General features: G+C 40.2%; 1 protein-coding gene across 1 annotated transcript in view; it reads left to right on the top strand.

The window, feature by feature from the left end:
• Positions 1-3,452, top strand: part of LOC141439586 (RNA-binding protein MEX3A) — a 60,316-nt gene extending 56,864 nt beyond the window's left edge. The window contains exon 2 of the mRNA XM_074103879.1: positions 952-3,452. Coding sequence (XP_073959980.1) covers positions 952-1,817 — 866 coding nt within the window. The 3' untranslated portion in view covers positions 1,818-3,452. The remainder of the gene's footprint in view (positions 1-951) is intronic.
• The last annotated feature ends 18,285 nt before the right edge of the window (positions 3,453-21,737 follow it).

Genomic DNA, 21,737 nt, shown 5'->3' with positions numbered 1-21,737 from the left:
GACAAATATACAAACACACACACTTTCGCATTTATAGGTTGAGAATGTATAGGTGAGCGATGCTTGAGTAAATGCGGTCGAAATGGCGTGATTTAGCTTAGTTTTTTGCGTTTAAACTTATTAATAACGCTTTAGAATGTATTGTAGTGTAGTCATCGCAGGAAGTCATTTTTGTTTCACAAAGGACCTAGTACTTCTATGCTGCGTTAGTTAATCTCACAAGTCCATTCTCATTTTTATTCAGTTCCCGTATTGACTTGCAATTTATACACAATTTATGCAAAGAGTTATGAATCCGTTCCGTCTGTCTGCGCCGGGGGCGCGGAGAGCTCGTAATTGCCTTTACGAGCAGCACGTGTCCATGCCAGTAGTAAAACTACTCGTCTGGCGGAGCACTAACCAACAAGGTACTCGTGAGTTAACAGAGTATAAAGTCGGCTAAGAATATATTTATTTGAAACATGAATTACAATACTTCGCAGCCGGATTACGAGCTCGTGTTTATGTAAATACATCCGCGGGTCAAGTTTATGTAGTCGCATCTGCGAATCAAGATGCTGTACGTGCCGCGTTGCCACACTTTTGCCGCATTGGGAGGGCGAGCGGGATGGCAGACGTGGGATACTGCGCGTTGGAACGGGACGCACGCGACAGGTGCCGCTTCCTTGCTTAATTCGCTTCAGTGCGTTAAGACGAAGCTCCATATGGAGCCGGGACGCGTGACCGCGCCGCGGGCGCCGCGCCAAGTGCCGCGTAATCGCGTATCGACGGAAACGGACCCACGACTGACTTCACTCCTCTTTTACGTGTAGTAGTAGGGAGGAGGGTCCATGTAGTAGATAGATAAACCGCCTCACTTCCATGTCTCCCGGACGTTGTTCGTACAATATCGCAGGTCCCACGTTGTCGAAAGTCGGTCAGTAAATTAACGAGTGTTTATCATTGTTTCAGGATGCAAGATCAAGGCGCTACGCGCGAAAACTAACACATACATAAAGACGCCGGTGCGCGGCGAGGAGCCGGTGTTCGTGGTGACCGGCCGCAAGGAGGACGTGGCGCGCGCCAAGCGCGAGATCCTGTCGGCGGCCGAGCACTTCTCGCAGATCCGCGCGTCGCGCAAGTGCGGCGCGGCGCCGCCGCCGCCGGCCGGCGCGCCGGGCCACGTCACGGCGCAGGTGCGCGTGCCGTACCGCGTCGTGGGGCTCGTGGTGGGCCCCAAGGGCGCCACCATCAAGCGCATCCAGCACACCACGCACACGTACATCGTGACGCCGTCGCGCGAGCGCGAGCCCGTGTTCGAGGTGACGGGCCTGCCCGAGAGCGTGGAGGCGGCGCGTAAGGAGATCGAGGCGCACATCGCGCTGCGCACGGGCGCGGCGGGGGCGCCCGCGCCGGCCGAGGGCGAGCCGCTGGCGCAGCTGTACCGCGCGGGGCTGGCGTCGCTGCTGCGGCCCGACCAGGAGCCGGCCTTCTCGTCGGCGGGCTCGTGCTCGTCGGGCGGCTCGTCGGCGCGGCTGGGCGACCTGCTGGGCATCTGGTCGTCCACGGAGCGCGACGAGGGTCTGGGCGAGTCGCCGTCGTTCGAGTCGCCGGGCGGCGGCGCGGCGGGCGTGTGGGCGTGGGGCGCGCGGCCGTCGCCGGCGGCGTCTCCGGCGCGCGCGTGCTGCGTGTGCGGCGAGCGCGGCGTGGCGGCGGCGCTGGTGCCGTGCGGCCACAACCTGTTCTGCCTGGAGTGCGCGCAGCGGCTGGCGGCGGGCGGCGCGCCGTGCCCCGCGTGCTCGGCGCCCGCGCACCAGGCCATCCGCATCCTGTCGTAAGCCGCGCGCCCGGCGCCCGCACGCCCGACCCGACACCGGTGGATCTTATCGAGTCGCACGTTTTTGTAATAGGGATCGATCTTTTTTACTTAAAAATCGTTATAAAAATATTAAAAAAATAAAAATCGCGTAATCGAAATCCTGGTGCCAAAAGTCGGCGCCTCGCCGGCACGGCCCGTCCGCCGCGCCGCACTACCTATCGTAAGTCGGCAGAGTTATTCACGATATATTTTCTTATTATGAACGTTTTTTATTAAGGCGACAGCGCACGCGCTGTCGGCCGCAGAGAGAGTCGAAGTACGTTACGATAGAATTTCGAAAAAAAAAACATAAAATTTAAAAAAAGTTGTATAATTATTATTATTGATAGCGTAAATGAGAAATCGAAAATTTATAAAGCTTACCTAACGTAATAGCGTAAAGTATTAAGATATAATAATATATTAGGCGAGGGACGGGCGGCGCGGGGAGCGGGCGCGCGGCCCTAGCTAATGTTGTTGTAGGTAATGGCGCGAGCCGTAGGTAATGCGCGCGCGCAGCCGGCCCGCGGCAGGCTCGGCGCTGCTCTAGCACCGCGCGGATTGTTGTACCGCATAGGTAAAGTTGCGCGGACGTGTTCGCCCCGCATAGGTAAAGTTGCGCGGACGTGTTCGCCCCGCATAGGTAAAGTTGCGCGGACGTGTTCACCCCGCATAGGTAATGTTGCGCGAACGTGTTCGCCCCGCATAGGTAATGCTGCGCGTACGTGTTCGTCCCGCATAGGTAATGTAACGTCGCCGGCGCCGCTCTCCCCGCTCCCCCGCGCGCCATGCTCACACTATTTTTGACTATACGATTATTCGCTTAAATGATATTATACAATACGTACTACACACTATGATTATGATAATATTAATATAATGTTTGTTTTAAGTGTGTTTTAATGTTTAGATTTTTATTGTAATGTTTTTATGAATGATTTTTATCAGTATGATTATTATTATTGATTATTATTTTATGTGTTGACGATGTTTTTTTGTGATTATGAGCCCGCGCCGCGGGCCGAGGCTGCATGTTCGTTTAGTGTTACAATATATATATATATCGAGTAATAAAATTATAGTAATAAAATGATAAAGAAATAATACGACTCATTCATTATTAACTATTGTAGTCTGTAGCACGAACATTGACTAACCATTACCTATTGATACTTATTAAGTATTATTATTACATTATTGAATAAATTTAAAGAATGCATAATTATATTTCATAGGAATCATTATTCTGTATAATCTAGTTAAATATAATATAACGATAATAAATATGTTTGTATATGTAATGCGACGACGTTGTTGTTTATTTCCGGCGGCGGGGTTTATGGATGGATATTTTTTTATTTTTTTACCGTTATAAGTTTTTGACTTACTCATGTAAAGATACGCGAGATTTAAAATACTGCCTATTAGATTATATTTTAAAAATAGTGTTGCGTAAACCCCGCCCCCGCCGTGTGTAGATCCAGTGATTTCGATAATTTTATTTTCATAATAAAATGGGTAGAACGCTTTAGGTTCAAATAACGTTGTGAAAATTTGTGAAATTTTGTAGACTACATATCTTATTATAAATCTAAATATAAACTATAACTTTCCACTTGAATATTTCATTTGCCTCTCCCCCGCATCACCCGCTCTTCAACGGCAGAGCTGAAAGTACTGCTGGGTACTTACTTCGAGAGCTTTCTTCGATTACTTACTGGATCCACTTTCAGCATTTACTTTTAATTTATATATTTAAAACTTTGAAACATGATAATGTTAATAACATTACACCACAAGAATTACAATTAGATGCAAAAATACGCCAATGGGACCAAAAGCTCTATATTGACCTAAATCTTACTGGTCTAACTGCCTCACCCAGTAATGTCACCAATTTTTGAATCTTATACATAGGGACTTTTTCAACAAATATAACATATATACTTTATTTTACTAAAACGAGCATCCATCACAAATAATGAAATTGGCAAGTCTGAGTGCAGCAATTAGTACCGGACGATAAGCATGGGACGAAACCTCACTGAGATAATCTCAAGTAATTAAGCACTGTGGGACTTGGATGAATTTGAAAATTTGGTGCCCATTAGAGCTTCAAACTCGACAAAAATACTAGTAAAGTTTTGGAATATTAAGATAGAAGATCTTGGCTAAGTGTTTATCTAATTTTCGAAATTCATCTGAATCTATATCCCATGGTATTTAGTTAAAATTAATCTAATTTAGAGAGTATTAATCAACGAATAAAAAAGATTTGCATAAAACGCAATTTGACCAAAAATGAGAGTGCTACTTGGTGGGTAGGTATACGTAAAAGAATAAGACCGAGTGGAACGTAAAAATAAACATTCCTGAAAATATCGTGTCATAATATGATAATGACGATAATGATGTACACTCAATTTCTAATGATAAGTAACAATTATATATTTTTTTCTTGATAATGTAGACAATCCTAATTGTATCTACATACATCTTAATGTGACACATGTCACTGCTATATATATTTCTACAAAATAAACGGGCTGTATTATGCCGTTCTTTGGGATCAATATTTAATTACTTGTAACTTGAAAACAGATCCGAACGTTATAATTGTTTATTTAAATAAATAAAAAAACCCTTCAGGTGGCCCTTACATTCGGGAAAGTGTTACGTTATAGAAGTTATGTTTCCATCCTGTGTAAGGTCGTGAACTGAATGCCAGGGGGCAGCGGAGCAGTTGGCGTCTTCTCTGTTCATTGCGTGTGTTTCCAGGTAGCCACTGTGTGGTGAGCGTCTCGGGCGGGCAATGAACAGATAACATGCACGCCGCTCCGCACTGCACTGCACACCTGTAGTAGCGGGGTAGAAAGCTAAAAGGCTGTTAGTTTAAAGTTAAATTTGGATAAATGGAAAGAGGGATTTCATCGATTTTCACGAGGTCTCCTAAACAACTGTAAAATAACGCAAACAAAACTTCAGGATTGACTTGAGATTTAAAAATCCTGGATGCAGAAATCTATAATACTCAGCAGTGGGTGGGTAGATAAAGGTAACCTTGTATGCCCAATGTCCTAACTTTAGGACATACGTCAAAGCAAATGACAACTTTTACTGATTGATCAAGTTTCGAATAATCGAAATTTGCCGTGGGTAAGACTCACGTGGTTTAAGAAAGGCTTCTTGTTGTACAGTCAAATACAAAGAGGTCAAAGTTACAAAAATGATGTATTACATGAATAAAGTCTACGAATTCCTACTAAAGTATAAAACCTACATATGTTTGTAACATGACTGAATCGATCTCTTTGCAGTTGACTATACGTATTATGAAATAAAAAAATTGATTTGCATGCAATATCATTCAAATGTAAGTACGAGCTACGAGGCGCGTAGCAGCTCTACGCGGAAAATCTAACGCTATAGCTATACCGCCAGTTGGTGCTGCACTGTCTAGCTTCTACCGCAATGCCGCTACGCACAACGTAGGAGACACTACGCCGTACGGTGCAACAGTACTCGCAGTAGGCGGAGTAGGTAACAAATAATTCACCAACAAGAAAACAACACTGAAGGTTACCAACTTCCCTATCATCATCATCTTAGCCTATATAATGTTAAGCTACTGTTAGACTTGCTCGTTAGTAGCACGAGAGCATGCTACTATCGAGCAAATGCTACCTAGTAGCATGTGTGTACAGGACATGCTACTATCGAGCATGCTTTTTAGTGGCATGCTCTCTAATAGCAGGCCCTGCTATTAGAGAGCATGCTAGTTGATGCGGGGGTGGAAGGGGGAAAGGTAAGAAGCAAGTGTGAACGCGATTGCTTAGTGAGCATGCTAACATTGGTAGTGCCACGAGAGTTGCAAGCAAAAAAAGTTACTAAAAGTGAATTTTTTATAAATTAATTAATTTACTACCGTTGAATTTACGAAAAGCCATAACGGCCACAGGGTTGCAGCCGTAGGCCGTGGATTTTAAGATTTTTGGCCTGAAAGCCGTAGAACACGGTAATTGCCGTGGCAACACTGACTGAACTGACAGAAGGCATGTGTATCAGAGTGTTTGTTTTGACCATGCTTAAGTATTTAGGAGCATACTTAAAACTAGCATGCTTATTGCTAGCAAATGTAAACATGCTCATTACTGGAATGCTCATAAGCATGCTTATTAGCGTGCTAGTAACGAACATGTGTAACAGTAGCTTTAGGACATGCTGCTGGGCACAAGTCTCCTCGCAGAGTGAGAGGGCTTGGGCCGTAGTGTAGTGTCCACATTTTACACACACCACTGAATTGCTTCGCAGTTTACCGATAAAGTGTAGTAAATTTCGAAAAACTTAAGAGATGCGAGCCGGGGTTGAACCTAAACCCACGATCCTCGGCTCGAGAGGTCATAGACCAAACCACTAAGTTACCACGGCTTTTTATTCCTATGCAAGTAGTCATACTCGTACATGATTCACACAAGTATTTTGGGGTAGACTTTATGAATCTTGTGTGACTCATTTTGAAGGAAAGTTTGTATTTTTTTAACGGAGCGGTTCAATGTGGTTTTAGGCACAGTGTAGAAGTTAACGAGTTCCCGATATTTCGTAATGAAAGTCAAAACATCTTTATACAATTTAGGCTCTAACAAGTACTTATGAATGACAAAAAAATCTTCCACCACCTGTTCGGAAAAACCTCAGTTGAGTAGAATCCGGTAAGAACAACAAATTTAAACAGATTTAAAATTTTATTGAAGGACTTACATTGATTTGACGTGATTGACTCCTATCTCACTTGATATACGTCACATGTGTTAAACACAACTACTTGTAAGTATATTTTTAACTGAGTATAGGAGTCGTCAGTGCGGATCGGAATTATTTCCAAACATCCGTGTCCATGATATAATCATTATTTTTATAATACGCCTTAGATATTAATGCCTTCATGACCTTTGAAATTTGTATCTTTTTGGTCAGTGATATTCCTTAGAATTTGTTATAAAAACGTATACAATTTCCCAGAAACGACTTTTCAAGTTTACCCCTGAAGCATGCATACTTGAATACGTATTTTAAAGCATCCTTGTATGTACAGAACACAATAGAGAGGTCTCACCAGGCGGATGCCATGCCTTTTTTGTTATTTATGCGTTGAAATATCGGAAGCTCATTAAAAGTAATCAAATCACAGTCTTTATAAATAATCCATACTATATATAAATTAAGGCCATATACAAATAGGCAAAGGCAATAGATATGTTTATAAGCCTATTTTAAATGTATGCCGTACGATTAAATAAATAAATAAATACATATGTGGGAACCAGTTCGTGAATAAAACGTAGCAGTAGTTTGTAGTTGCCTTTATTGGCTAGCGAATTTGAAAAAAATAATACAAATCGTAATAATTACGTCAGAAAGAAAAAAACAATACCTAAACACACACGCCTGTTTACGTTCGTCGTACGTCGTCAACTGCCATAACATCTCATTTGTTCTTCGCTCAAATTCAGTATTCATTCTTCTTTCAAATTCAAACGTACATAATCTCATCACGCTTCAATACACGCATACCACACTCCACATATATATATACTAGTATACTAATATAAAAAATGAATGCGAAAGTATGTGTGTTTGTATGTATGTTTTTCCGTCTTTCACGTCGAAACGGAGCAACGAATCGACGTGACTTTTGGCATAGGGATAGTATATGGGCCAGAGAGTGACATAGGCTACTTTTTATCCCGAAAAAATGCACAGTTCCCGAGGAAACAGCGCGCGATCACCGAATTCTACGTGGGCGAAGCCGCGGGCAAAAGCTAGTATAAAAATATATCGAATCTTACTCCTGCTTATATCACGGGCATTTAGGCTGTTTTTAGTCTTATGCTCTATTTGGAAACCAGCCGAGACGCGTGCTCATGGGTAAACAAGTTTCTTAGGAAGCGGTTGGCATTCCGTTCGAATGAATGAGCAAGGCTTCGGCATAGAAGTGTGCGATATTGAATGAAAATAGTGTTTTATGTTATTATTTCAAAACATTAACTAAGTTAATAGTTAAATACTGTTTTCACACCTCTCCTTCAGAAAAGTAACTTTTCCTCCCTGTCAAGAGGGAGCAAAGTGTAACTTTTCTGTTCGAGGCTTTTCTAAGTGTTTTATTGCAAATGTCCATTTTTGAAGTTGAAAATTTAATGATATTTAGATATATATTTTTCAAGTTTCTTAATGCTCGGTGTGAAAAGTAGTATGAGCCACTCGGGAGCAAAATTATTTTCATCTTGGGCGTTAACACTTGAATCCCTCATTACGCTCAGGATTCTACTTTAGAATCCCTCGCTACGCTCAGGATTCTATTGTAGAATCCTTCGCTACATTCTGGATTCACTGTACGCCCTCGACGTAAATACACCATTTTGCTCCCTTGTGACACAAATAACTATTTATGCACACTGCCCTGTGAAAAGTACAGAACTAATTCCTAGAATAAGTTTTTGGTAAAAATTAAATTTTTAATACATGCTTTTTTTCTATTGTACTTTTTGACAACTTTACTTGCATTGTCACCCAAAATATATTTGCTAACCAAATTTCAAGTCCATGCCTTTAACCGTTGAAGAGTTCCGTCCTACGGAGACGATCCTGGCTGGACTACCAAGATGTCACTACCAGATTATTATATTGTCACGCAATTTATATAAGTATACCAAATTTTAAGTCAATCCAACTACTGATAACTTGCAAGATTTGATTACAGGCAGACAGACAGACAAACAACGGGACAGGTGAAACTAAATCGAAAATACAAACTGTGACATGGATGCACAGAAAAACCAGAAAAAGATACCAGCGCTGGGAATCGAACCTAGGTCCTCAGCATTCCGTGCTGCTGTCCGTCTGTCTGTCTGTCTGTCTGTCTGTCTGTCCGCGGCTAAGCTAAGATATATCAATCACGCCGATAAAGTATTGTGAAATAAAAAACAAAAAAAAATATGCTCAGAGACCGTTACTACTAGAAAACTGTAATTTGTTAAGAATAGTTATACATATGAGTCACGCCGACAAAGTGGTAAAATAAAAATAAATAAAGAAAATTTTTTTAGGGTACCTCCTGTAGAGACGTAAAGTGGGGGCGATTTTTTTTCTATACTAACCATATTAGGGGGTATCGTTGGATAGGTCTTTTAAAATCATTGTGAGGTTTCCCCGGCAATTTTTCGATTCAGTGATCTGCTTGCGAAATATTCAACTTTAAAGTGCAAATTTTCATTAAAATCCGGCGCCAAATTTGAAAAAAGTCAGGTTGGTAGTAAGTACATGTATCAAATTTACAAGGAAAATTATAACGGCCAAAATTAGTAGGAAGTTTGAGAGTAAATAGCAGCCTAAGGTATGAAATATACCTAAACTTGGAAGATTCTTTTTCTTTAATTCTATACTGTAGTTTTTAGGTATTTTATGTAATTAGTATTTTATTTTGAAAAATGGCTTTCTGCCAAGTTTCTTGCGGCGCATTCTTCTTGGTAATGATGGTCTTTCCGAAAGCGATAGTTAGTTTAAAAAATGACGTGTAAAAGTGCCCATTGCGGCCTATTTACTGAATACATTATTTGAATTTGAATTTGGATTCCGTACCTACACAATACGAAATCTTTAGAAAAATATTACTTGATTTTTCGTAATGGCTACGGAACTCTATCTTGGGCGTGTCCGACACGCTCTTGGCTGGTTTTTTAATAAAAGCTTTTTTTACTGGCTGCACTTTTTCTTGACTGTTACTTGCCAGTCAGCTAACTTAACAACAACAACAAAAAACAGGGCAAGTCATAAGTTTGTAAAAACAAACCATTAGACTTAAAATAACTTTTAAAACGTATGCCTTTCGTTATTGAGCCATTGTTCGTTGCTTTGGTCCTGAGTATGGAGCACTTTGATAATCGGAGTAAAATCATAAAACAAAGGCCACTCCAATCACCGATCACCCAGCCATCGCCCGCATATACTGGATCGCCACCTGCGCAGGCGACGAATAGATCACATCCTGGCCAGAAAAACGTGTGATCAGACCCAACGGAACTGACAGATGCAGCCAAACTACCTATTAAAAATACCACAAGCCACTACAACCACACAATCATCAACTAAGGAATTCCCACTCTTATTTATAGAGCTTTAAGGCTGTACTTTTATGATCTGAGTGGTAAAGTTAGCGCGGTAAAGTTTGATCTCAAAATGGGATCAAATTACATTGTATCCTGGAGTTGAAGTGTTCAGCAAACAGGATGACAGCCTCGGTGCAGGATTATTTAATAACGATTTTATTGCGGTAGTAAAGCCAAGTTTAACATGTCGCTAAGACATAGTGCTGTCGTTTAAGTGTTGTTGGGGAGTACTACACACTTGCACAGGTAGATGGTAGGTACTAAAAAAAAAGACGAATAGTAAAGTTTTGTTAGTACAGTCAGCATCAAAAGTAGCGGATCACTTTTTAACTCTGTCGCATTGACACATTGCTAATCTTGCATGGCTTTAGAACGTGGCTGTAAAACGACAAAGTTCGAAAGTGTGCAGCTACTTTTGATGCTGAAAGTACATCGATTCTTTGCTTGTTTCTTTCGTTTTCGTGACCCACTTTGGAACCCTTTGGTAGAAAAAGTCATAGTGACATCACACTTGCCATTGCTTGACAAGGGAATTTATTGTGACACTTACTGTGACAACGTTCTACGGTGGGTCAGGAAACAAATTGTTTGACTGTAATTGACATAGTTTAACAAAAAAGAACGACATCAAGAAATTAATTGAAATTAAATTAAATTTTTATTTGCATTGAACGGAGTTCGTAAAACAAAAAATGCGCTAAAGAGTAGGTAAAGAAAAAAATCATCCCCAATGTTTTCATAGTGGGGGTTAATGTTTCGATTCATACCTAAATTTATTTTCGGAGTTAAGGTCTGGGGTAACAAATGTAAAAAAAATACAAATGAATTCAGTAAAAAGTTCGTATTCGTAAAGTTCACGTTGTAATTAAGGTAATCGATTGTAAAGCGCATTTACGGTAGATGGCTAATTAACGCACTAAAAGTAATAGAATCTCTACTTCTAATGTCTTCGAAGAATTAAAAAAAACCTTGAGATCTTGTAACTCGTTGGCTATTTTTACACAAATATATTACACGTTAGTGCTCATTATCCAAATTGTAACGCAAAGAATGACGGAACGGGTTGCTAGTTAGCCCCTCGCGGGTCATTGCACTGCGCTCACTAAATATGGGTGAGACTGAGACAGTTCCACCGGCGGCCGCAAGCCGCCGATGCCGCTCCATGGCGTGGCGCCGTAACAACTTGATTTTCACCGGGTTGCCTCATTGTCTTCCGAAGCTTGCGGTGTTCAAATCACGTCGGTGTCACCACTGTGAGTGAGGTTGTCGTGGTTGAAGGGACGGAAATGATCTATTTACAAATAAATTACAAGTACAGCATAGACAGGAAAATAAAATATTTACAACAATTCGTATGAGATTTTTCTTCTTGCTAATACGATTGATAGCCTCCAGCGACAGCCAACCAACGGAGATATCCGTTGCTATATGACCGACCGCCGCATCGCGCAGGCGGGCGGATTTAGGCGGTGGCGGTCGAGCGCGCCTCTACCGGAACGTTTGCGCTGTTCGTGTTTCCATACAAATTGAGATTTTAACGCGAACGCAATCGAGACGTATTTTGTAACCGAAAACTTACACTAAGGGTACAGGCCGCCACAGTCTTTTAACGCGATATCAATGATGACAAGAATTTTGTAAAAAAAATCTGCGGGGTGCTGCATTACGAAATTTGGGCTAAACTTCCTTATGGAATCCGAATAAATTTATATAGATTTCTATTCCATTTGTTTGTTTGTTACTTCATCACGTTTAAACCGCTGAACCGATTTAGATATAAAAAAATATATATTTAATTTTACAAGTAGGTTTATATTTAGAATAGATGACCGTTTCCGGGGCCTCCCTTTAGGCTTACTGTGCCTGTGTTAAGATGAAATTCGGTATACCGATAGTTTTATCCCGGAAAATTGCATAGTTCCCGCGGGATAGTGAAAACCGAATTCTACGGGAATGGAGTTGCGGGTAACGGATAGTTTAACATATTTTTTTCAAATCCTTTGATAGAACTTATTTTTTATTTCTCCAAGTTTTTAAGGCATTATTTGCTTTTATCTCAAAATATGACATCACACTGAAATCAATAATATAGGGACTTATTCTACTAATAAACTGCGGTAAAATTAACTCGCACCTTAACCCGTCGAATGTCTAATGAATTTCATAAGCACGCCAGCCAGGGAGCGCCGGCCAGTATTTAGACCGGGGCTGGGGCGGCCGTTGGACTGTCGAACAGCGGCACAGCGGGTCACATCACAGGTGGTTTAGAGTTAGGGTTACCAGTTAAAATTTTAAAACTCCGAAGAAAAAGCGCGACTTCCTTGCATAAATTCTGAGAATTTGTCGTAATAATCATTGTTTTTCTCACGTAATATATATATACTTAATTGAAAGAGTTATTATTTACTTATGATTTTGTACACTGAAGGTTTCGTTTCTTGGGGTCATGCTCACACGTTGACTCGGGTGCCAGCGTTTTGTAATTAATCTAAGTACTTATATGTATTTTATTATCTACATATATTGGTCTAAAGTTCCCAATCTACACTGGGCCCCTTATTCTGAACGTAAACCCTCGGCAGTGGGACAATACAATAATTACAATGACTCTTTATTGGACACCACAATAGTAATATAAGTAGGTATTAGTAGGTAGTGGTAGTAGTATGGGACTACATATAGGCAGGGAAGAGTGATATGAGATATGGTAGGTATGAAGAAAAATATTTTCTGTTGTGTACCTTTTTAGTAAAATTAATAATCTAGCTTATTTTACTGAAAATTCTGTAATCTAGGTGAAATCTAAAAAACCTGAGATCTCTGGGGAAATCCTCAGAGGTGGTAACCCTATTCACGGTTCCCACGTCGGGCCCAACCGACACCCGTGAAAGGATTTGACGGTTAGTAGTGAGTCCTTAATGGGTCAAAGGGAACTTTGGGACGAAACTGGTTCTTACGGTGTGGGACACTGTTGCTGTATTCAAAGACTGTGCAAAGACGTCAATGTTTTGTGGGTTACAATACAAATAAATCGACTGTGGGTATATGACTATTGTACTTACAACTGGTTAAAATTAAGAACATGATAACAATGCCTAAATTTTCTTTAAAGATACTTTAAATAATAATTAAAAGAAAAACAAGTCTAGTAACTACCTACTCTATTCTGTTAAGTAACAGAAATTACCGTCTGAACCTATTACTGGGAAATTACGAGCTGGTTACGATTATATGGGTCCCGACTGTGAAAGTTTAAGTTACTAAAAAGAGTTCCAGACTTGCATTTATACTCGTATTTGCAAATTTATTAAAACAAAAATTAAAGCAGTCGGGATTTTAGATTAGGTGTTTTAATTTATAATAATGCTTCTATATCCATTTCACGACTGAAGCTACCTACCCTACACACTGTTACTTCTAAGATTATTGTAAGCGTGGACCAAATCCCGATCTCGCCAAATATTGCATAAACGCTAAGGTTTTTAAAGGTTTCTAATATATTATATAAATAAATAAAAAAAACACAGTTAGGTACGGACAAAGACATTGAAATTTGTACAAAAGTGGAACCTTAGTGCTACTGATGCCATATTGTTATTTCATAGGTACAGTCGGCCCATGAAAATGATAAGCAACTTTAAACCATGTCACATTGACATTGACAACCTATTTCATCACGCGTACCACTCTGACTTGATCTGGTTTAATTTGACAAAGTACTAAAGTGGTCAACATTTTCATGGGCCGACTGTACATCTGGAAAGAAATCATAACGAAATTGATCATGAAAAGTTCCATTCCAACCTGCTACGCTATTCAGTTTCCTCGACAAGTATTGAACGTTTAGCCTTCTAACAACCGACAAAAGCTTAAGCCTCTCGACATCCGTGAACTACATCAGAAATAAATTTCAATTGTGAAATCAGACAGAATTGTTCTGTATTACGCCTTCGACACAAGCTACATAATAGCGACACGTGTCAGCGCGTCCTTCGAGACACGTGTGTCGCCTGGCAACAGTGTCCCGTGCTGTAGGGAACTTGCGCTAGTGCTTATTTATTTATTTATTATTTAGAGCTAGTGATGTAGCCAATACGAATACGAATAATCGTACTAGCCGAATATGAACTCACTAACAATTATATTATAAGGGCTGGTCATATAAGGTGCTAGAACATTAGGTGCGTATATTTTCAGGATATGTAAACATAAATTATTTAAGTTCTGTGTGGTAATATTTTTTTTGTTTCATACAAAAACAAATACCGCTCCCTCCAAAAATAATCATCCTTGCATTAACATTTTTTTTTATTTAATTTAATTGAAACTAATTAACAACGATGCAAATAATTGATCCTCAAAATATCCGCATCTGATTTTCAATAGCACACTGTATAGTAATAAATAAATAATAAAAAATAAAAAAGCCTTTTATTTCCTGCATATTTAAATATTTTTACAATACGTATTATATCAATTCAAATCAAACTATTATATTAAGTATTTGAAATTTACTAAGTAACATAACTAATAATACTAACTTTTAATTAAATTTCAATTGAAATATAAACCAAAACTAATCATGCAAGCATGCAAGAACCCCTCTTAGGTAAGGGTGAAGGCCTCCTCCAGATTTTTCCATTGCTCTCTTTCTTTAGCTTTTAGTTTCCAGTCCTTTCCTGACAATTTTATTAGATCATCTTCCCATCTTGCTTGTGGTCTTCCTCTCTTTCTAATACTCACTGGGCCCGGCCATGATGTTAGCCTAGCTGTCCATCGGTCGTCGTTCATTTTTACTACATGTCCTGCCCAACGCCACTTCAACTTTAACGCATAGTTTAGAGCGTCTGTTACTTTTGTTCTTTTACGTATATTGGAGTGCGGTATTTTTTTGTATTTTTTTCGTGTTTGTGATACTTCTTTCCATACTCCGTTCTAATTTTGTTTTTGATTGGTAGAGTGAACTTCCATGTCTGACATGCGTAGGTAAGAGATGGGAGCAGACATGTATCCATTATCTTTTTCTTAATAGACATGTGCATTGTACTTTTTAGTACCTCTTTCATGCTCCAAAATTTTCTCCATGTGCTTGTGATTCTTCTTTCCACTTCGTGTTCATAATTTTGTTTTGAGAATGAAATTTGTTTGCCGAGGTAAATATAACTGTCCACATATTGTAATGGCTTTTGGTTAAGATATATGGGAGAGATTTTATGCTGTTAGTCATAACTTTAGTTTTACTTAGATTCATTTCTAGGCCTACGTCTAGACTTGACAATTTTAACGAATAAATCATTGCTTCTATTTCTTTTATATTTTCCGACAGTAAAATAATATCGTCAGCAAATCTAAGGTGGCTTATGAATTTTCCATCAATATTTAGCCCGACTTTACTTAAATTGCTGCATTAGTTTGGAATCCAATCTTAACCGTGGCGCAGTATATTAAAAGTACATTAAAATAACAGACGACCGGATGGCCAAGTGGTTAGAGAACCTGACTACGTAGCTTGAGGTTCCGGGTTCGATTCCCGGCCGGGGGAGGTATTTGTATGAATAATACGAATGTTTGTTCTCGGGTCTTGGATGTTTCATATGTATTTAAGTATGTACATATTTATCTATATAAGTATGTTTATCCGTTGCCTAGTATCCATAGTAGGTACAAGCTTTGCTTAGTTTGGGACAAGGTCAATTGGTGTGAAGTGTCCCATGATATTTATTATTATTAAACAAACGGCTAGGTCTGATTTTTTATACGTTGTTAGGATCACCACCAGCGTTGTTTATTCAAGTTTGCAGCTCCCAAATATCTGTACCAAGTCCTGATTGATTCATCATCACCCAGCTGCCACTAGTGGAGACTTGACAGTTACCAGACATATTCTTTTAAGCTGAACAAGTTTCATATAAGATGAATAAGGGTTTTTTGACTAATTCCACGAAATAACACGGATTTATATTTTCGGTTTAAAGTGGCTCTATTTTCGATATTACTGGCTTAATACAAACTGAAATTAGCTCGGAATATTTCAACAGATAGGGATGATTTAGCTGAATACTCCCTGTAAAGAATATTCAGCAGTTAAAATAAATTTCATATAGTTTCATTCATCACAAAGCAAATTTCTTATTCGTATTGGTATCCGTATCTGCAGAATATAAAATCATTATTCGTATTCGTAAAGTTCGTTGCATCACTACATAAGGCCCTATTTACATTATTTCAGTAAACTCATTCCAGTAGCACACTGTGGTGCTCTATCGATCTCTTGTAACACGTTAAAGTCTGTTGCCAAATAGTTGATAAAACAGGGATTTCCGCTAATTATTTTTAACGATGATAAAAAGGATTTTACTTATTATTAATTAATAGCCTAGTACCGTTGCCTGCTATATGCCTCTCCACCCCACTATCACCTTTTAACCCGACCCTTTTGCCAAACTGGGTATAAATACTTAATTAACATAATTATTATTACATATTGATCTTAGTAAGTAAACCGCCGCTATACGAGTAGACTGTGCAACCTGTTGACCAAGCGCAGCCGCCTGTGTCGCGCGTTTGACAACAACTGAGTGCCACAGACCTGCGGGGCTACTATGAAATTCTAAAATCGAAGTTCGTGTCGTTCCGTCTTTCTGACGCTTATACCATTTAATACGAGTGCACGCACGCACGGTACGATAAGAATTTCGATTTTCAAATTTCGGAGTAGGCCATCTGAGTGCCACAACTGAGTGACACAGTACCACAAAACTCACTGCGCGCGGTGGCAAGCGGCGCCCGTCAGTTTGCGATAATTAGGCGATAGTCGGAGACGTCGTCATAATATTTGTCAACTCTCTGCGAACACACTTTAGCATCACAGCCAGTCAATTTCATACTAGTGGAGTGATTATACTGAAATAATGTAAACAGGGCTTTATGTTGGAGGTAATGGCAGATTTGGATATACGTGGTAGTTTTATGAATTAAATTCGGCTTTTGTTCCGCGTACCTTACACGCGGTACGCGGAACAAAAGCCGAATTTAGTTAATTCATAAAATTAGTAATGCCCGCGATAGTCTAAAATATTGTGTTACGTGGTAGTTTTGCAGGAATTTCAACAGATTAACTTGCGAGTCTAAAATGTTTAATATTAAACGCTATAGCAGTAACACACATGCACACAATACAATGCATACGTAATGTGGAAATATGGAAACAAAACAGTGAACACGTAATCCTCTGTTTGGGCTCCTTCGCAGTTGGACAATTAGCTGCAATTTCAAGTATTTAAAGATAAAACTTTACTCGAGAACATTCTCAGAAGTTATGGAGAAATCCTCGTGTCAAAAGTTTTGCTTTTGTGGTAACTTATTCTTGTACAATTGCTATTTAGTAGTTGTCCTTTCAACATATTCTTAATACTTACGACTTTGCTGGAATTCACACGATTTTATAAAAGTATTTTGGAAAGATATATAAGTACGACATTAACAACGATTTTCGTTTTTTTTTAAATCTGGACTGAAAAAGTACGTTTTAAAGTTTCGTGATTCTCACTCATAGTCAAAATAACATATACGCCCCATATGCTCGTGACCACGGCAACTGTAACGTTGCCGAAACGTCGAGGTAAATATTACTTGTGTAAAAAATAGCGTGATAAGTCCCGTATATGGTATTTTGACTATGAAAATACAGTCTGGAACCGCCCTAACCTCATTGTGGATAAATATTTTCGGTCAAAAGTCAGGAAGGAACACCTTACTTTAGGTACAATAAATATTTATATACTAGCTTTTGCCCGCGGCTTCGCCCGCGTGGAATTCGGTTATCGCGCGCTGTTCCCTCGGGAACTGTGCATTTTACCGGGATAAAAAGTAGCCTATGTCACTCAGGCCCATAAACTATCTCTGTGCCAAAATTCACGCCGATCCGTCGCTCTGCTTCGACGTGAATGGCGGACAAACATACAAACACCCAAACATACAAACACACACACTTTCGCAGTTATAATATTCGCATGGATATGGATTTTATTGTATTAATACTAACAAGTACGCAAGTTCCCCACTCTTCAGATTTCACTACGATTTATGCGATAACATCGAGCTGTAGAGCATTTTGCTCTCTTTGTATTCTGAATCTTTGTTATGTATGTTATAGAGCCCTAGGAAACCAACACAGCCCACACAGCTCCAAGGTGCCTTCTAGTTGGATGACGAAGGACATACATTGTATGTTGGCAAGGTTGTAGCAAAGTATTGGTTTATTATCTCCAGTCTATGTACGTCAATCATCATCATCAGCCGGAAGACGTCCATTGCTGAACAACGGTCTCCCCTTAGAACGCCATCATGAACGACAACTCGCCACTTACATGCACCGGTTGCCCGCAACTCGCACGGTGTCGTCAGTCCACCTGGTGGGAGGCCTGCCAACGCTATTTACAGTCAAGGAAACTGAATCACGTACCAGGCTGGAGCTTTTCATAACCTATTTCGCTATGATTTCTTTGGCAGATGTATGGGACCCTGGTACGTGATTCAGTTTCCTTGACTGTACATATTTTAAAAATCACGCGCTACTTTTGTACTTATTTTCAAATTGGTGATGCAATTTTGGGCATTCCCATCAGAATTTAGAATAAATAAATAAAAAATAAATATCATGGGACACTTGACACCAATTGACCTAGTCCCAAACTAAGCAAAGCTTGTACTATGGATACTGGTAACAATTAAATAATTCTTTACATCACACTTGCGCGCAAAAGTGTACATAACATGCAGGCTACTTTGGTTGCAACCCAAATAAAACCTCGACCTTAATGTGCTTGTCATGCAAGCCCTTGGTGCAACTCCCCAAATGAGTCATTGCGCGTACACATTTTCTTGCCATGAAGCCCAAGGTCGGTAAATGAGTCATTGCGCGTACACATTTTCTTGCCATGAAGCCCAAGGTCGGTCGCATGAGTCAGTGCCCGTACTGATGGCGCTGCGCCGTGCCGCGTACGCGTGCGCGCGCTGCTGCTGCACGACCACATGGTCTACATGCACACGCACGTTGCGGCGCATGCTGCGGGAGAGGGAGGCCAATATTTGGAACAATAATATTTTTTCTTTTACAAATATAAAATTTTACTCGCAAATGTGATGAAAAACATTGTATGTCGCACGGTCGGTACTAGAATTACGAACATCGACTCATTAAAGCCCTCTCAGTCTTCGACTTCGGGCTTCTAATAGACTCTCGTTCGTAATTCCTTATTTACCGCCCTTAAGACACAATGTACCATTAGTTATTAGCTCCTAATGTAAATGAATGTATGTAATGATTGTGTCACTCACACAGAGTAAATTCGAAAACTTTGCCTAAGCAAAATCAGTACCAGCCAAAAATTGTACCAGGCGAGCACAACCCCGCAGGCAGTGCCAGCGCAGCCTCCGGCCTGCGGTCGCGCCGCCACATCCGCTCCTTTCGTTTCAACCATTTTTTTGTCCTTATTCCTTTTTTGAGCCCTCAATTTTATATTGTTCCTCTGATCTCGATTACTTTAATGCGTAATTTTATACAAAAACGTGGGAGCGGATATCGGAAGGAAGTCTTTGATTTTAAATTATTTTGGGTACTAGGGTACCAGCGGGTCAGGAAGGGTATCATTAATAATGTTATAGTGTAGGCAAACGGTTGGTGAGGGTTCGTGTTAATATCGGTTCGGTTTACTATTAATAGGGCGGTGCGGAAAACCCCACTGCACTGACTCATAGTTTTTCCCCAATTGTACTACATTCGTTTTATTCAATAGGTTTATTTCTAGTTTAGTTTATTGATTTTAAAAGACTCCGCTTTGTGTATATCGGCGCGTCTTATACCTACAAGTTCACTGAAATAATCCAATTTTCGCCATAATGTTTATATTGACTTCGTTTTTAAAAAGATCTATTAATCTGTCTTGATAATTATATCATCAATCATGGTTAAAGTCGCGGTTCGCGGTGGATGCAAGCCGCTGCCAACCGAAGCAACTGGAGGTCTATGATAGAGATGCACCGGGTACCCGGCTAGGATTCGGTACCCGGCGGTTTCGGCACTTTTTCAGGATCCGGCCGGATACCGGATAATGATGCCGGATAACGGGTAAGTAATAAAAAAATAAAACAACTGTTTTCATAGGGAATTGTTTATTAAACTTTATATTTAAATCAACTTACAATTTTAACAAATTTCAGTATTAAACAAGTCTTTATTTCTCAATTATTAATCATTATTATATCATTGAGATCCATATAATTAAGTACTTATTATTATTTTTTTAATTCACGTGGTTAAATTTAAAAACAAACAAATACAATGATTAACAGAAAAAAAAACTCTACTCTACTCTATTCCTAAAAATCTATATTTACAAATATCACCCAAGTCGTTGCTATTGGGCAGGGTGCCCATAAGGCTGGGTGCGTTTCCTCGTTGTTTGTTAATTTTTTAAGTCAAGTGAATCAATAATCAAACTTGAAATTCGGCAGATTTTGATGTAAAACACAAGTCCACTCTCTGCCTCACCCCGCACCGCTTAGCCCTTCCGAGCGGTGGATTTTAATGCCGGGTAATTTTGCTGGTTACCCGGCAGATTCGGCAAAAATTATGTCCGTTATCACGTCTAGATATTTTGAGTCACGGAGAAGGACATAGCATAGTTTGCTATCCCAGAAAATTGCATAGTTCCCGCGGGATAGCGGAAAAGAATTCTACGCGAGCGGAGTCGCGGGTAGCGGCTAGTAGAATATAAACAAACATACAAACAATCACGGACGCTGATACCTTCAGCAATACTACACTCCACGTTAGCTTAGTCTGAACTTTGGTCGTCTGAACTTTAGCGGGGTCAGAGTTCACTCGAACTAGGTGAACGGCGGGCGCGGCGTAACAGCCTAAGCGCCCCTTGGCTGGCCTCCACCCCCTTGCTGTAGTATGTGGCGCTTACGGCCTTTTGGACTACGGCTGTAAGTAGAACGTCAGCCTTAGGATAATTTGTATATCGCGTGTTGAGATTTAAGGGCGATACCGATAGTGGTGATATAGAGGGCTGGATGTGGCTTGGAGCGTTCGACAGGGTTGGATGAGAGCGTATGGAAGAGATGGGAGGGGGTGACAGCAGCAATATTGATTAGTAAATCCAAAATATGCACTATATAACCTAACCTTACCAACAAAAAACATACTCACTTCAAAGTTCAATATCTCAAAATATATCTGCTTTCAAATAAAAAAAAAGCATTCAAATCGGTTTGAGCTACGGTGCCACAGACAGGCACACGTAGTGGGGAAACTGAAAACACCCTCTTTTTGCGTCGGAGGTTAAAAATGTGAGTAAGGGCAAAGGCACACCGTGTTTTTTAAACGCGCCGTCGACGCGTGTTTGATCGATACAAACGTGATACTCGTAGCAAAACTGGGCCAATCAGCTACTTTACCGACACTTTGGGCGTCTCCTGTGTTACCAAAATTGTCTCTGGCGTTACCAAAAAATCGTACTTCCAACAAGATATTTCACGGTTTAATAGGTTGAACTTGCGTACGATGGCATGTATTCATGTACACCATGTATTAAATTACAGAAAAAACATGTTTACTTACAAAAATCTGCAATTGTTTGAATAATGTCACGTACAGATTAGTGTCGGTAAAAAAGTTGATTGGCCCAACTACTACTACGGAACGGCGGCCACTACGGCTACTACGAAATTCG

This window comes from Choristoneura fumiferana, chromosome 21 (genome assembly GCF_025370935.1).
Source record: "Choristoneura fumiferana chromosome 21, NRCan_CFum_1, whole genome shotgun sequence".
In the NCBI taxonomy this organism is placed as follows: Eukaryota; Metazoa; Arthropoda; class Insecta; order Lepidoptera; family Tortricidae; genus Choristoneura; species Choristoneura fumiferana.
Note: the sequence above shows the minus strand (reverse complement) of the source record. Positions and strands in the feature narration are given on the sequence as shown.